Consider the following 18,043-nt stretch of genomic DNA (forward strand, 5'->3'; position numbering starts at 1 on the left):
ACAATACATTGCGGGATTCCACCACATCAACAACGCACAATAATATATGATTCAACAAGACAAAGATATGATATGATTCTCAATATGGCCGCTAGCTGGCGCACTTTGATATTCTCCTTTGCTCGCCCGCCGACGATGAAATTCAACTTCGAATTGATTACGACGATAATGTATATGGACCATATGGTAAATAATTTTGATGACTGCCCTTCAATTTGATGCGTGAGAAAGTTATTAAACAAATAATCTCCTGCGTAAGTACCAGTTCAATGACCGACTGGCCATTTACCCCAAATCCGGGACATCTTCAGTCACTTCCCGTACGACCACCACTAGCGGGGCAATCATGTATAACGACAACGCCGTCTGTGCGAAAGTTCACATACAGGAAAGTAGGTAAATTTGAAAAGAAAAACATTCTTTATTATTTTAAATAAGACATAAACAGGCGATGTCCTAAGGTCCAGTCGACGAACCCGTCGGAATGTCTTGGGCGACAATAGAAACTGACTCGCTCTGGTGAAGACAGAGGGCAGTGAACGTAGTGACAGCTCTCTCCGGTAGGGGTGGTGGTGGCGAACGCAGGGTCGCCGCGCCTGGTGTGTCCGTACTGCAAGTTTACCGCTTCTGAAACTTCTAAAATTGCACGCCGCCAAAGTAAATCGGAAGTAGGGGTGGGGGTGTGTAGTATACTGCTCTATCGTGAACCATGGTGTTTACTAACCTGTTTTGTACAAGTTATGCTAGCTACTTAATTTTAATTTGGCATTTTGAAAATGATTTTATCTCTTAATTGTATATTTAATTGAATGCTCCAATAGTTTTTTAATTAAAAATTCATTTTTTTGGGTGAAATACCCCACCCCCGTATCAAATAAGTAAGAACCGCATTGTCCCTTTGTTGAATTGCGTGTTAGTACAAGGACAAGTCCCTTTTTTATTTTATAAAGACATTTTCTGTTCAATCTAACAACAAGTGATTATTGGGGCCAAAGGCGGCCACACCGTCTGTGTTAGTTTTAAAAGGACATCGGCACGTTTCTAAAAACGATGATAGACATCGATGAATAGACCGTGAACGCACCTTGAATGCGAAGGTTACATTTGTTCAAATACTAATACAGTAATGTTACTATTGAGCCCGGATTGACGGATCTCGCCTAACGGACTCAGATGGATTGCGCCTAACAGGCTGACGGATTGCGCCTAACGGACTGGCGGATCGCGCCTAACGGACTGACGGGTTGCCCCTGACGGACTGAAAGGTCGCGTCACAGTCGTGTTCGTGAAAACAAAAACAATAGTTATTACACATCGTGAAGGTGAATGACCGAGCGGTCAATTGCATAATGTTACTGCAAATCAAAACATTATTATTTGTGATACTTTTACGATGTTCGTAGCGACCCGGAAGTGACCCGCCAAAGCATAACAGGAAGTTGGCAAACCAATGTCGGGATGCACCATGATGTCCTGTCTATGGTACTCACGTGACTCATGAATACAGCCCTAGACAGACAACTGTCTAATAATACAGTAATTTGTTGGTGATAATTGCCGCCCAAACAAATTTTCAATCCGAGGCCTGCATATCTAGTCAAACCAGTGGCGATTATTAAAAAATAAGAATTGACAGAAAAGTTGGTCACATGGCAAAATAAAGTTAATGAAAATACAATTAAAGTTTCAAAAATAATGAAATATAAAATGAGATAACTGATAATATAAATTATTTTGTTTAAATTCTGTAACAAGTAGTATGATAATCCAAAGACTATAGAGAAGACTATATAGTCTTTTGATAATCCAACTATAATATTGCGGTGTTTTGATTTATTACAAATGTAAATAAGTATAAATTGTTTTTGTTTTGTTATTAAATTATGGAGTTAATTGTCATGGTGTTGAATGTTGTTTCTTCTTTGTTGAATACTAGTAATTTACAGTTTATCAAATAGTGTTTGTTTTTATTTCCGAGCTTGTTAAATTCTTGAAATTATAGAAGTCATGGCAATCCCGCAATCCCACCTTTTTTACAGAAAAGCTTCTCGGGCCAATTGCAAATGAATTCTCCTATGAAAACGTCCCTGGGCAAAACAACACTTTTGAAGTTATAGATGAAATAATTTTCTCAATTTCTGACAACAGATTCTATGATGTCATGCTTTACCCACAATCCTTTGCTTGAGAATCAAGATGGCTGACTACATAATACTGATATAAAGTTGAATATCTAGAGAATGAAAAGTGATATAACAAATTGTAAATTGCATTCTCTTACATTTGTGGATTAGGGGTCATTAGGTTGTTTGGATTGATGTTTCCTTTAAAGGAAAACGTCTCCGTGTCTGTTGTAAATGCACTCTCCTGTGAAAACATCCCCGCGCTAACTGGAAATATATTCTCATGCGAAAACGACCCTGTGTCGGCAGAGAACATATTCTTACAAGAAAACTTCTTCGGACCCGTTGTAAATGCATTCTCTGTAAAAAAAAAAAAAAACGTTCTATTGCAAGCATGTTCTGAAAAGTTTCCGGGGCCACTAAGAGTGTTCATTCATGTCGAAACATCCATGAGCCCACTACGAATGTACCGATGCTTTTTGAAGGAAAAGTTTGTACCACACCATAATACTTACAAAAAAATCAATTTCCGCCGATGATTTCGTGTTTCTGGAAATTTCACGAGTTCTCGTTTCTGTAACGAAATTGTTTCACTGACTAGCAAATGAACACGGGGATCAAAAAGTGTGACTGTGTCTGTATTAACCCGTTGGGGGCGGGTAGATACAATTCAAGAACAAGTCATTCATATTCCCGTCATTTGCGGTGTTTGGTTCCTTTCTTTAACACTTATCCAGGCGCACATGCGGGGTTTGACGCCGTTGGTAGGTGAAAATACATTTCAAGCTTGAAAGCAGAGAAGGTTGAAGATAATAATTTGAGCAGTTTGTTACTGAAAGGTCTGTGGGGCTTTCACACGTGTACTATGTTTGTATGTTGTACATTCAAATCTCAGAATATTGACACATACATGAGTTTTTAATATTTGAGAATACTCGGCGACAATGTCATCACTAAGATTTCGTATGTCCCGCGGTCGAGAATATCAGGTCCTAAAGTGATTGTTGAATGATTTCGATGACGTCACGTATTTTCGACTCGTTGCCATGTGTATTGTTATCTATATGAATTATAACTTTGCATTATTTGCAGAATGAACACTGATTATTTATCACCATGAATATGATAAAATCATTTGGTTTGACCGCGAATCCCAAAGTATATTGAAACGTTAAAACTAGCCTGCACTGAAGCTCACACCATTAGGTTTAAATAGGCGTGAGCTCTGTGAATTAATTAGGTTTCTCAAACGTTCGATTGTTTTGATTACTGTTTGGAGTTTGTTTCCGTCAGGTTAATTGTAATCGATATCAGTGTAACTTAAAGTTGTCGCGAACGACTCCTTCAAACAATTCACCGATTGTTTTTACTCTGAGTCCAGTTGTATCTGGGCGGTACACTCGTTCTCACGCTCCGATATCGGAAACATTGTGCTGTTTTGAAATCGTGGAGACTAATTAATTTGATATGTTCCTCTGATCTCGTATATGTTACGCCGATTTTGGGATTGCGTGAAATTTGTTGTATCAATGTTTGTTTTTGAAAGACGGTACATCAAAATAAAAGCGTGTCCATGCTCGTAGGTTAGTAAGAATACTCTCCGTATCGCCGGTATCTATACTTTTTGGCTTCACCAATTACGGTTTTAGACATGTTCAGCCGAAAGTAGACCTTTCGGTACTGGGCCGGAACAGAAAAGATACCCCCACATGGCACTCCAACTGGTTCGTTTCGCTTCGAAAATTGTACTCATTCTGAGCAGGTTTGTGCTACAAAATCTAAGGGGTTAATCATTACAAATTCTGGGGGCGAGGGAGTTGAAAAGAAATGTATTGAAAAAAATTGCGAAAAAAAATCTGCAGAAGAAAAAAAATGTATAAAAATAAATTCCACGTACATTATCATGAAAAAACACATCTAACTCAAAGGAAAGCTATGATTGGACAACCATCTTCCCTGACAGATTTTTAATGGGCAACCCCTTATTTTGGTGGTCGCGACCATATTAGCAGAGAGGCATTGTTCTGTTGAGTGACTTTCATATTTTTTCCAACAAAATAACCATTCCCAATTAACTCCCCCTTTATCGGAATGGTATCGCCCACACATCGTTCAATAAGCGTATCATTTCCAAATCGGTCCTTCCGACATCCGGACTTCGAATGTTCTAACGACCGGCACACTCCCACCGGGTATAAATTCGCTCATATTTCCACGCGTGTAAAGTATGAGGGGGTATGGAAACTTAACGGATTTACTCTCTTCTTTAGTTACTCTGTCCGGGATAGTGGCTGCCACACGACCTACTCGTCTATTGGATTCCTCTTTCCAAGTATAACAAGTGTGCAGTACGTTTCTCCGGTGAGTACACGTTACCAACATAGTGAAAGTTTTTTTTTTCTGAAACATGGGACCACATTGCATCACTTATCAGCTCATCACATGCGAGTAACTTGTAAACATCCTATTAACTAGCACACGCAATCAATACATACTAAAGATCCAGATTTATCAAACATTGTATCCAGTTATTCGATATTTCTTTATGTCTTAGGGGAATTTGGGGGTCGTCTTACATACATGATTCGTATTTTCTCCATCTTTAAGGAATATTAAAATTTTCATGACAACTTACAATGAGGGTATTATATTAATTAAAAGTTGCTATTTATTGTTGACACACACCCGCCGGTATATCAAATATACAGTTCTACTCACATAGGTACATGCTGAGTAAACTAGTAGTTTCCGTTTCTTTATCCAGTTTCCCGCTGCCACGCCCCAATGACAGATAGATAGACAACTAGTAGCAGGTCCAATCTGCCGTATTTCATTATAAATTCTAGGTAACTTTGCGATGTACGGTCATATTTGGCTGTTCGCGATCGGTTTCGTGTGACGGCAGTGTTGTGCGCGTCTTAGACGATTTCCCCTGCTTATATATTCTAACTGGTTAAAAATATACATTGACTATACAGTAATAATTACGGCTCAATTCCAACGATTTCAATCATTATTATTCAAACTTGGACAGGATCGTTCTTATACCTCTGCGGCAACTAATGCTGTCATTGGCTGTAATTATTCTGTACAGAATACACAATATACCCAGTAAACTAATTCGAACACCGAAACATTTTTCTCGTCGTTGCCATGACAATACATAATCGTGTTGCTCAATTCCCTTATCAGGATTGCTGCAGTTCCTCGTTGAAAATACCGGCGCATAGTGGACAAAACAATGTACGTTACCAACATGACCTACAACCAGACAGTACCAGATGCAAATCAGACGGTACCAGATGCAAACGAACTTGATGAAGTAAGTACCATTCCTGTTTTTGGTCATCGCGCGCTTCGGTTATTGTGTGCACCATGTCCTTTTTTAATTTTTTCCCCCGAATCACATAAAAGAAATAACGCGCGCGCATCAATTTTGGAATTGACCAGCGAAGTATTTCTATTTGTCTGTGCCCTACTAAATACACTACGCGATCAATGTCCACTGTATCCTCGTATAATCGTTTCCTACCGAGTTGCCATGGTTACTTGAAGCTGTGTTCGAACGATGTTGAGAATTGTCAACTGTCTTATAGTCATAGGTTAATTAAATTCTCGTGAATTGTGATTTAAACAAAATAGAATTCAATTTTATCACCTCAGAATAAAAAAATCAAGTGCGATAGTGCGAGTTTTCTGTCTTTACGGTTATGGAAGTTATGACGTCACTCAATTACAATAGGCGATGATATAACTTACTTTATTGTCATTTCTGGTCTTATATGCCAAATCTGTAAGGATATGACGTAATATAACTAATATCACTAAAACAAATATAATTATTCATTTTGTGGTCCCTATAATCTCAGTGTATACCCGAATTGTGCACCGTTTTTGAGACGTGGATGCGTTACTTTATACATTATCGACGTTTTCTGATAAAGCGACGTCCCGGATTGAGTGATTATCGAACATAAGGCATTTGTAAAAAAAAAAACCTTGGTGAAGAATTAGATCAGTTGAATACTAGGATCACCACGCCAAGTCAGAGGTAATGCTACAACCCTGCTCTTTAACTTCTTAAGAATCCTGTAAAAAGTTGCCAGGTACTTTATTGGCGCCAAAGGAACGTAAACTGTTCATCGCACCAAGGTGTGAAAAAATAGTATTTTTTAGAACATTTGCCATCACAACACGAACGACAGCTCGGCACACAGGTCAGTAATTCAATGAAGCAACAATTCGTTTGTGCTGTGTTTCAAACTTATTATAATTAATCTAATACCAATACTCCTAAAAAAAATGATATTTATAATCATCACTGAACAAATTTTGAAACTTTTCATTAATATTTCGAACGAATCTGCACTGTTTCTAGCCGTTGCATTTTAAAACTGGTGTCAGTGGAAGACCGAACATCCGGTCGACTGCTTTGTATTATTGAGTGGCTGCAATCTTTCTTTACTCAACAATCATTTCATATAACGAAACCAAAACATATATTTCTGCAGCTATTCCAGTGATATCTTCTGATATATATATATATATATACATGTATATATATATTTTTAAGTGATTTTTTTTATATCCTCAGAAAAAATATCCTTATATAAAACATTGGCGTGAAACATTGGTAAAACTGCTTTTTAAAAACTTATTACTGCAAGCCAAACTTTCGAGGTTCACGCGAGACTAACCAATAATGCAGCGTGAATACTTTGAGATTTGGTGCAATATTTTACCGTTTTAAAGTGCATTAAAGGGAGGAGATGCTAGGACCACCATAGTAGACAGTCAAATAGACATACAGACATGATTTTATAGTAGCATTGGGAGACATCATTGCTGGAACTGGGTCATCAGACATATGGCTCTTTGTTCAACGTCGTTACAATAAAACACTGAGTTGATCGCTTTGCTGTAGTTAATTCAATTTGCATGGCGTTTTACGACAAACTAGGTGCAGACATGCGTGAAAACAAGACTCTTTGTGCTGTTGTTTGTCGGTGATCGACCGCGTTTGTCGCGTTTTGTGGCGGGTGTTTATATACTAGCCAAGTAGTTGCATTGATGATGTAGAAATAACACATTAGGTGTAAAAAAAACTCACGGATTGTATTCCCCGTCATTTATTTAGTATGTAGCGACGTGTTGGCTTCGTAGTTAACCACATCTTTTCTATAGTTTTCCGTTGTAATTATCGCATTTATTACATTCCCGACTGTCCTCGATGACCGTGGGAATGACAACGGTTACTTTCTCTTACCATTAAATAATTGGAGTTTGGCGCAATTCTCGGGGCGGACATCCGGGCATTTTCACCGCATGGCAGCCATCACGGAGAAAACAAAGGCCGAAAACTCTCAGAAAACTGTACTTTGGGATGGTTGTTGAGACTCCCCTGAACAGTGTAACAAGATTATCCCTGCGTATGTAACGCATATAAATTTGATTGTTCAGGATTACTTCAGAGATGAGTTCCTGTTGTTTTCTCGAATTTTTACCGGCTCTTCGCTCGGCGTTCCCCGGCAGCGCGCGCAGATCCCAGTGGTGCGCGTCTTAGTAACGTGGAACGTTTTGTTCCGCCCCGAGGATATGCGAATCCTCACGACGTTCGTCTAATTGCAAAGTATCATTGTATATCGGTATAGTTATTATACATTCAACATTGTATGTATGTGTGTATCATAGTATGTTTAGTGAACGGATTTGTAGGATTGGTTGAATCTACTCGAATACGGTGGGCGGGGTAGGTAATATCGACCGGATTTCTCGGGTATTCCTTGGTGGGTTACTTGTGATTCAATATGGCTGACAAGCGACCATGGTAGTTTTATTTTCATGTGTTCTCGACCATTTCTCTCAATACCTTGATCGATTCTGTCCAAAGCAGATACAAAAACAATGCACACTGATATTATTTTTTTTTTCGTTTCGATATTCTGTGCGCGGCTCGTTGGCCATTGTTGTCACCAAACCACTGAAACTTGGTGTTGTACCTAGTGGGTAACTCGTGCACGTGGTTCTCAATTTCACGATTTGTTCAAAATTTATGTGTTCTATCAATTTCTCATGGAATTGCAATTTCACTAATCTTGTGCAAATTTGGTACAAAGACAATACATGGTGTCAATAATCGTACACGTGGACTGGGCAAGTCTCATATAAATAAAGTTTATAATATGATATCTACTTTTATTCAGTTATTTAAAGCGCGGTGGCTGTCGCGCAGCGCGTGTTCGAATTTCATGTAAATAAACAATGTATTTTACACGCGTTGTATACGTCGCTATGAGTCCCATATCGAACAGGACGCGGCACGACGACTGCCGCCCTTTAAAATATCGAAGGCCATTAATTTCATTTTAAGGCGGAGACTGTGGCATCTATATTGATATATATTGTAAATTGTCTATACGACTTTCGCTCTACTGTTTCGCTTTAATCTCGTGATATACAAATGTTTCCGAGTCTCGCAAGTCATGGCAATTTAGTAGCAGTGAACATTCCACTCAGTGATTTTCTCAAAATTTCGTATCAAAATATAAAATCACGGAAATTGATAGCAGTGAACATACATTTGTAGGCAAGTTTGTGAACTCAGGTAATTTCAGTTCTTGTCGTAAGTACACTGGTGTGGACCACATGTTGCGCTAGACGAATAAAGGATATCTTTCACTGATAAATATTTCTGAGTTGAATCAGCGGCGTTATAATCCTTGCTTCTTCCGTGTTACTCTTTCCGTAATTAAAAACGGTGAAGTTATCGACCCAGTGTAGCTTTTGTTGGCGGTCACTGGAAGCGCGACACCGTGCAATGCTTGCAAGACACCGTGCACTTGTTGGTCGACAGGAAAAACGCGACACCGCGCAATGCAGGCAAAACATCGTGCACTTGTTGGTCGATAGGAAAAACGCGACACCGCGCAATGCTTGCAAGACACCGTGCACTTGTTGGTTGACAGGAAAAACGCGACACCGCGCAATGCAGGCAAAACATCGTGCACTTGTTGGTCGATAGGAAAAACGCGACACCGCGCAATGCTTGCAAGACACCGTGCACTTGTTGGTTGACAGGAAAAACGCGACACCGCGCAATGCTTGCAAGACACCGTGCACTTGTTGGTCGACAGGAAAAACGCGACACCGCGCAATGCTTGCAAGACACCGTGCACTTGTTGGTCGATAGGAAAAACGCGACACCGCGCAATGCTTGCAAAACATCGTGTTGGTCGACATGGTCACGAAAGGCGGAACGATCGCTGATGTCGCTGCCACCGGTACCATTGGCGGCCGACACGGTATTTACTGAAAGATGAATGGAGTTCATCGTTTTCTTGGACACACTATACCGTACATGAAGCTTGTGACAAGTTTACAATGACTCAAGTTGCACCCTTGCCCCGTATCCGATTCTAAGTCACTAAGCGAGTCCAAATACACCGTCTATAACCCCCACCCACGCCAAATTGTCTGTTTTTTATGCTAAGTTATTTGACCGCCACCCATCGCTTCATTCATTGGTTAATCGCTATCTTTGGACCTATTTTTTGTCTTACTGAAAACCCTCTCCATATACGGACTATATTCGAGGACTTTTACTACAGTGTAGGAAACAGAACAGTCGGCACGTTCTTTGATTGGAGTGTGTGGAAAATACAATTATTTGTTTTGACTTGACATGGATCTAAGCAGGGACATCTGCGACGCCTTACCAGTGAGTTATTCAAGTCTTATATTCAGGGTGTTCAAACATTACTGTATACCATAGACCTGCAGAAGAAGGTCGCCAATTATACTGTCGACCGTGTCGCGTTCTGGACACTGTCCATGTTACTTCCTGTTGTGCTTTTTAACTACATAAACGGGATAGTAAATTAGACGTTAATTAACGGAATGCACTGCTTACTTAACGCTTGAAATTAACATGGATTATGTGAGAAAAAAACATTTTATTTAATGGTTCATCTGGTTAATTTCTTTGATAATCTTTTGTTCTGCAAAAAACAACCCGTCAATAACTGTTGTCGACAACGGGTCTATATTCTTGTCGTAAACAGATTTGTGTTGTTCTTGGGCTGTTTTAGCACCAAGCATGAAATTAAAATATCAACTTTTGTTCGCATAACATTTTTAGTAAGAAATATACAATAATTGTTTTTGTTTGCCTTTCGCGCGTTTCTTTTGACTACTTACAATGAAATGGGCATTTAGATATTATGATTAGGATTCTGATAGAGATTACTTGTAACTTTTATTGGCAGTCGGAGATCGCGAAAATTGTAAAATACATTCGTGATGTTCTTTGCGACCGGACCAATCAAATTCTGTCTGATTATAATGGTGTATATCAACTCGCTCACTGACGGTTTGGTTGTTTGAGATTTAAAACAAAAGTAAATTGGCGCCTAGAAGGGAACTGTGAAGCGTAATAAATTCATGAAAATATTTATAATCCAGACATATTTTGTAAACATTGAATCACATATTATAATTAGAGTACAAACCGATGGATGATTCAAGTTTGTAGACTGAATGGCAATATTTCCTGTTGTGTTTTCAAATACACAGTATGCTGTGAACATGACTAATTTTGTGGTTCGTGTTTGTTTAGCAGCATTTTGAAAACAAATTACAAATTTGATTTTCGTTTTGTTTAATAGAAATTTAGAAACAAAATAATAAATTGATGTTGTTTTGCCACGTGTGTCCGTTACATTCAAGTTGGTAATTACAGCTTAACATATTGCAATACGTCGATTCAGATGTGGTTTAAAGTACGCATTATGCGTTTAATAATGCTAAAATAGGAGTATTTTCATATTTTAGCAGACTTTGAACTTAATGTGATTCGGGTGGTTCACTTGCCCCCGCTTCACAGTGTGTGGCCTCAAATTGGGGTTATCTGAATCTCTTTATATTACTATCAGGAGGGGGACTCGGAAATGCACATCATCGATAATTACATGTTGTATTGTAGTGTATTTCACATACCTGGTAGTTATTTGCACTGTACTATGTGGGTGATCCGATCAGCAGGTAAATAGATCACATTTCAATCAATAATAGGGGATTCAAGTAGAATACTGACTTTTATAAATGTAACCACGTGACTTCATACTGAAGAACGCGTTATAGATGTGCTGAACAGAAAAATAAAATCACGAACTTCAACCGTAAACGGACAAAGTTACGAAATTTGTTTGTAAACATGCAAAGCTGCTTAATTTATTCGTGAAGGGGCGAAATTATAAATTCAACTGAAAATTAACAAATAGAACCCGTAAACAAACAATTTAATAATTTCGACCGTAAGCTGTCAAAGTTATTACTTTCAACCGTGAGTGACAAAGTTACTAAATCCAACAGAAACCTGGCAAACTATAAATTCAACTATAAATTACCAAATTACAAACTTAAACGGTAAACGGATAAACTTATTGAATTGAACAAAATCATGATAGACAAACTTACTAATTTTTTTTATTTACGTGAGTAAATATAATCTTGTAATAACCACGTACTCACCCTTGCAGTTTATGTTTTTTTTTTCGAGAATAACACAGTTAGTTCGTCGTGTAATCTAACAGTACTCGTAAAACCAAGATGTGAACGTCTTTGACAAATTTAGGGTAATTAGATGAGCTACGCAAAATTATGAGAACGTGTGTTATTAGTATATACTATTGCGTGTTGCAGACTTGATCATCAGCGGCGAGGCTGAGCATCGAGTCTCGCTGTATCCGCGTCGAGACTCGCGATGCCCGGAATTTACACAGACTTGTTTGCGGTTTAAAACTAAATTAAACATCATGACGTCGCGATATACTACTCATTAATATTCACATTGTCAATTCCCTCAATTTCACACTTTTTTACTCCACGTCTTCTGAAATTAGTCAGCTAAATGTCGATGAACTTAAGATTGTAACAGTGCCAGTCCGGTTTACCCGGGATGTAGATAAAACACGATTTTGACTACTTTTTAAAATGTCAATGTCATGTGCACATTGAATGTCACACGTAACCGGAAATAACAGTTACAAGTGTCCATGCAGAAAACGGGACAAACGTCACTATCTTATGACGAGGCCTTAAAGATGCTAACTGATACATTTCAATTAAAAATAGGTGACACTCGTAAGATCGAGTTTTCCACGTTATCACACATCGGCGGAGCATCGTTCCCTATGGCGGTAATTTCAATGACGCACGAGTTCAGGGTAGTTGTTACCAAAATGATATTGGATATATTTTGTATTAGTTGATGAACATTTGAGAACGTTTTTAACAATTTTTCCTGTCACGTGTTATCTCAAGTCGCAATAATCCATATTATCGATGCACTCTACCAAGATTTCAACAGCAATGTTTTCCTTACAGCATCTGTCCAGCCAAATTGACTTAAAAAGAAACAATTCTAATAATCTAATTCTTTACAGCAGCTATATAATAACTGTTTAACTAACGCCACTTGCAAAAGAAAGAAGTGAACGTCTTTGACAAATTTATGGTAATTAGATAAACTACAGAAAATTATGAGAAAGTGTGTTATTGATAAAGATTATTGCGTGTTGCGAGCTTAATCATCAGCGGCGAGGCTGAGCATCGACTCGGAGTCTCGCCGTATCAGCGTCTAGAGCGATGTCCGGAATTCAGTTTTACACAGACTTGTTTGCGGTTTAATACTAAAATAAAAGCCACGGTTTATTAATAATGTAATAATTAGAAATATTTTTTTGAAATTAATCAGCTAAATGTCGATGAACTCAAGTTTGTAGCAGTGTCAATTTGGTTTACCACGAGATGCAGATTAAACAAGATTTCGACAGCTTTTTAAATAGTCAATGTCAAATTCAACCCACCAGTAACCAGTGCCCAGAAAACAGGACAAATGTCACTATCTTATGAAGAGGCATTAAAGATGCTAACTGATACATTTCAATTAAAAATAGGAGACACTCGTAAGATCGAGTTTTCCACGTTATCACACATCGGCGGAGCATCGTTCCTTATGGCGGTAATTTCAATGACGCACGAGTTCAGGGTAGTTGTTACCAAAATGATATTGGATATATTTTGTATTAGTTGATGAACATTTGAGAACGTTTTTAACAATTTTTCCTGTCAACCGAGGAGCATAACTTCTTCAAAGTCCATGTGTTGCTTCTAGTCGCAATAATCCTTATTATCGATGCACTCTATACCAAGGTTTCAACAGCAATGTTTTTTTCAGCATCTGTCCAGCAAAATTTATACAAAATAAAGCAATGCTAATAATAATCTAATTCTTCACCGTAAAAATATAATAACGAAATACGAATTAAATCATTCCTATACAGCCTATTAAATACAGAGCTATGGTCTCAACATTGCTATCAGACTGGCAATCTTAACTTGAAATTATTCCAGTCAATTCTATATCAATAAATTACACAATATAGATATATCTTTCAAATAATACGCTACGGATGAAAATAAAAACATTTATGAGTATGTTAGCATATCCCAACAAGGAACACAGTTTTACATAAACTATTAATAATAATTGTTAAAGATTATATAATTTAGTGGTGTACGTTGTGATGCATGCAAGGTATCCTGTATTTTACATAACCTCTACGAAGCCCGAGAGGCTAAACTAGACCGACAAAACTGGACTGCCTAACTGGACTGCCAAACTGGACAGCGAAACTGGACTGCCAAACTGGACTGCCAAACTGGACTGCCAAACTGGACAGCCAAACTGGACTGCCAAACTGGATTGCCAAACTGGACTGCCAAACTGGACAGCGAAACTGGACTGCCAAACTACACCAAATGACGTTTCTGTTCAGAGGCGCCATGTTCGACCACAAACGCACAAATGCGCAGTGCATTTGCACTGAGTCTGTGAAAAACACGGAAGCACACATTAACTTCCCGCGCTTAATATATGTATTAAAAGACAAAATAGAAGGACATACGGCAAGATAGCTGTTTATGTGTGTGTGTATTGAGACCTTGCCGGTGTTACCCGATCGACAAGGGTCAATGCGGACGTTTCTTAGTGATGAGTAATACAATGACTATGATTTTCAAACGATGACATTTCGTCAATAAGTTGTTATTTTGATGTCAGTGTAAGTTTATATTTGAAAAAAAACTTTCTTTCCATAGCAATACAGCAACAAACTTTGACGTGGCTTATGCCACTTTGCCAATTTGAGGAAGGTCAAACTCAGAATCGTCAAAATAATGTTAACACTTTGAGAGCTGAAATTGAACTGCAGTCATCATCCATACAATAGTTTACTTTATAGTCTGCTCTTTTACACAGACAATGTTGACGAAAATTTATATTTTTTTTTATCAAAAACTATAAGCAATGTCACATTAGGCCTGTTTGGTCCAAAATTAATAATGAATTCAGTGAAATTCACAGAAAATTTGAACAAATTTACTCAATTTTGAGCGGGAACAAAATTTGAGCTCAAAACTTAAATACGTTGTTGTGACTGGATCTTAACCTCTTTTAATTTGCGCCGCACAGTATTACCGTCTACTCATTGAATGTACTTCACAATGTACGTGTCATCGACTTGTTGTGAACTGGTGACTAGTTGGTTTCCCCGGTTTGCTTTATTCAACCTGACTCATACGAGTAGTTGTTATTGGTAGTTGAAGGAAAAACATAACAAAAAGAATTGAGATTGATTTTGTTGCAATCAGCACGGTGGACGATGTCGTCATTGATCTGGAACTTGTTTTCCACATTTCATGGCAACGAATTCTTACAAAGCAGTGACAGTGCCGCCATCTTGCTTTCCCCTATCCGATTCGATTTTAACGTTTTCGCTTGTTCGTCGCTATTTTTCAGTCTGAAAGTCCTTCAACTTCCCCCATAGCTTACTTCTGCGCTGTGTTCAATATTCCGAATGGGTGATATCTCAATATGTGATTGGATTTGAATATTTCGTTTTAAGCCATGTTTCCCGTGTCTATCGCAAATGTTACCGTACTGCATCGGTCATAGTCGGCTACCGCTTCGTGTAGCCTGGGACGAACTGATCGCTATGCGTAAAGCGCCTGGTCACAGTTGAGCACCCCTTGATAACTTGAAGTTTATAAGAATGGAATCAATGTTTTCCAACTACCATCGGCTATTAACAATCTGTTTTTATACCGACTGATTCACATGAGGTTCAAGCATGAATACAGTTAATAGGAACGGCTATCTGAAATGCCAGTGTTACTTAAACTGAAGGACTATGCTGAGGATATTAATTTATCGTCAGTAACAGTTACTTTTTTTCGATATGATCGACAGTTTTAACCTTTTATTTCAGTATCAGTAAAAACAAACTCATGATAGAAAACAGTACTTCAATGTTCGCCACACCCTGTGACGTCATTGTTTATGGCATGGTCACTGGTGTGCGCTGGTTTCATTCGCCATGAATGTTATAAGTTACGAGTACTCGGACTGTTACCTTGGTATCAATTTAATATCGACATTAAACTACATTTGGCTGCGTCATAAAAAGTTATTTTCTGGCATCAGACAAGGCAAAGTTTGTTTATTCTTCTTTAATATCATTTAATGGTTAATCAGTGATCGGAATATGCCTGTTGCTAGTAATTCGAAGAGACATTAGGAGACAATGGCCCCCAACATTGGGTTTCCAACCGCAACTGACTCCAGACTGGCGAGTTAGCTGCCGGGCTTAGTGCTACACCGCCCACGCAAACCTTCAAATCAAACACACCATCTTTTTGTCTAACTACACAAAATGCCAGATATATAATTGACCCAGGAGAGCCAAAGTCGACGAGATTGTAGAACTTAAAACAAATTTCGGCAAATGAGGGCGCAATTCGTGTGCCTGAAATGACACATCAACGCACAGTGAGAACACCCACGCATGCGTGTAGCACAGGAAGACAGTGGAGAATAAAACAGAAGTACCGGTCATTGACCTTCGTTTCTGATTGTCTGGGCAGTTTATTAAGGTGACTCAGTAGATGATTACGATTTAATACATCCAACATACCTTGATGATTTCATTACTCAGACGGACTACCATCATACACGTACCAGCTAAATATTTCACCTAAAAAATGACCCGCTCTGCTAATGAAGTAAGTCTTTGTTTTTGTTTGTTACCACCAACTCACGTAGCTATTTCTAGTGAAACGTTTTTGTAGAAAACTTATTCCCCCTGTATAATGACTCGTTGCCATTCCGCTTAGGAATCTACTATGTAAACTCATGCAGGCAGTTTATTGGCGTGGAGGTGATCTGACAAATGAAGTTTACAGACGCAATAAGTTACCGTTAAAATCACTTCAATGATGAAAAACATCGATGTGAATTATCACGGCGATTTACGTGCCATTTCATGAGCACTTTGCGATTAATCCGTACATATTACTATATGATGTCTTTGTTGAAACTTATGCACCGTATGGATTATAACTTCCCGGACTAGGTATGCCGGTACACTCACCGGATAATGGCTTGGGCTGTAAATAAAGCGTTTGCATCTCAACACAATACGAAGATATCAGCCTCGTTGTCAGTTTGGACAGAAAGTTCCAAAGTTCTACGGGACCTTCTCGCCCGGCCTGGAGACACATTTTTTAACAATAGCGCCCTCTAACTAACATTGGGAATAATTCCAAATATAAACACGTGCCATAACCATAACCTCATCCAAATTAAAGATGAAAATAAAGTCAATATAGGCTTCTGATAAATTAATTAAATACCCGTAATAATGATGAGACGGAAGATGGATAGATTGGGTTCCATGACAAAATCGTTTCCATTCCAACATTTTACTACTATGAAACATCAAAAAAAGTAGAATTCTGAGCATAGTTCTGATATCGCAGCTTCTATAATATCGTCATCTGATTAAGGTCCCTGGCTACCAACTTGATTTAACGACCAGCACTATGTTTACGTTTTATGTATTTAAAATGTCCTCACAAATATAATAATATAATGTACCATCACTAAAATTAAAACAAATATGTCGCTTTTCCGCCTTTACTCTGGTCTATTCATAAATAACTGCGTAAACTTGTTTCTGAGATTCCTCATTTATTTGTTTTAATTTGTTATAGCGTAAAAAAATTACTTAGAAAACTGAAAAAAGCTGCGGTAGTTTACACCGTCATTTATAAATGGGTACACTACAGAATCACTTTGTTGTTCAGAAGTCAAGCGTCATCAGCGACATGTGTCACGTGCTCGCAATGGGTTCTGATACGATCACACGGGTACGCATCGCAAGCCGACACATGCATGTAAAACATCATTTTTTGTTTTTAAATGCATGGTATTTTCTTGAAAAAGACTGTTTTTGTCAATTATCGTATATTTATTCATTGTCATAATACAAAATGGACGTATATGTCACTCAAAGCGCTGCAGGTGCTCATCACGTGTCGTTGTCCTGGTGATGACAATGGACGGTGCTCGACAATCACGTGCGAATCGATCTATTTTCATTGAAATTCACCTCCCAAAATGTCATTAAAAGTGCGTTCATTTCCGCGGTTATCTCATATTCATAGTGCATGTATAAATTATATTTCAACATTTCAGCTGTCCCGTCCCCAGTCTCATCTCAGATTTCTCAATAAAAACATAGTTTTTTAATATTTCATATTTTCGGATATTCGTTTATTTTTTATTTGTTCACGAATTATTACTATTTCACCAATGCCAAGACAATTGTTGGTAAATCTTAGTTGTCATAGTATTTTTATATATTCAATATTTCACATTGTACATTGTCAATGTCGTCGGCGCAATTGTCATTCACGGCTACATGAATAATTTCAGTCGGTTTATAAAAAAACCCACAGTGCTATGAATATAGTAAGCAATAAATGAAAGTTAAATTGTTTATTTTCGTCAATATTCTTTC

At 38.1% G+C, this 18,043-nt stretch overlaps 1 protein-coding gene across 2 annotated transcripts in view; it reads left to right on the top strand.

Moving 5' to 3' along the window:
• Positions 1-2,881: 2,881 nt before the first annotated feature.
• Ets (ETS transcription factor) overlaps positions 2,882-18,043 on the top strand; it is a 59,686-nt gene continuing 44,524 nt past the window's right edge. The window contains exons 1-3 of one of the 2 annotated variants that reach the window (XM_085498696.1): positions 2,882-2,962; positions 4,394-4,484; positions 5,316-5,445. In XM_085498696.1, coding sequence (XP_085354822.1) covers positions 5,365-5,445 — 81 coding nt within the window. In that variant the 5' untranslated portion in view covers positions 2,882-2,962; positions 4,394-4,484; positions 5,316-5,364. Of the gene's footprint in view, positions 2,963-4,393; positions 4,485-5,315; positions 5,446-16,133; positions 16,245-18,043 lie in introns of those variants that run through there. The other variant, XM_085498697.1, reaches the window with a different exon arrangement.

This window comes from Saccoglossus kowalevskii, chromosome 5 (assembly GCF_978046115.1).
Source record: "Saccoglossus kowalevskii chromosome 5, keSacKowa6.1, whole genome shotgun sequence".
NCBI lineage: Eukaryota > Metazoa > Hemichordata > Enteropneusta > Harrimaniidae > Saccoglossus > Saccoglossus kowalevskii.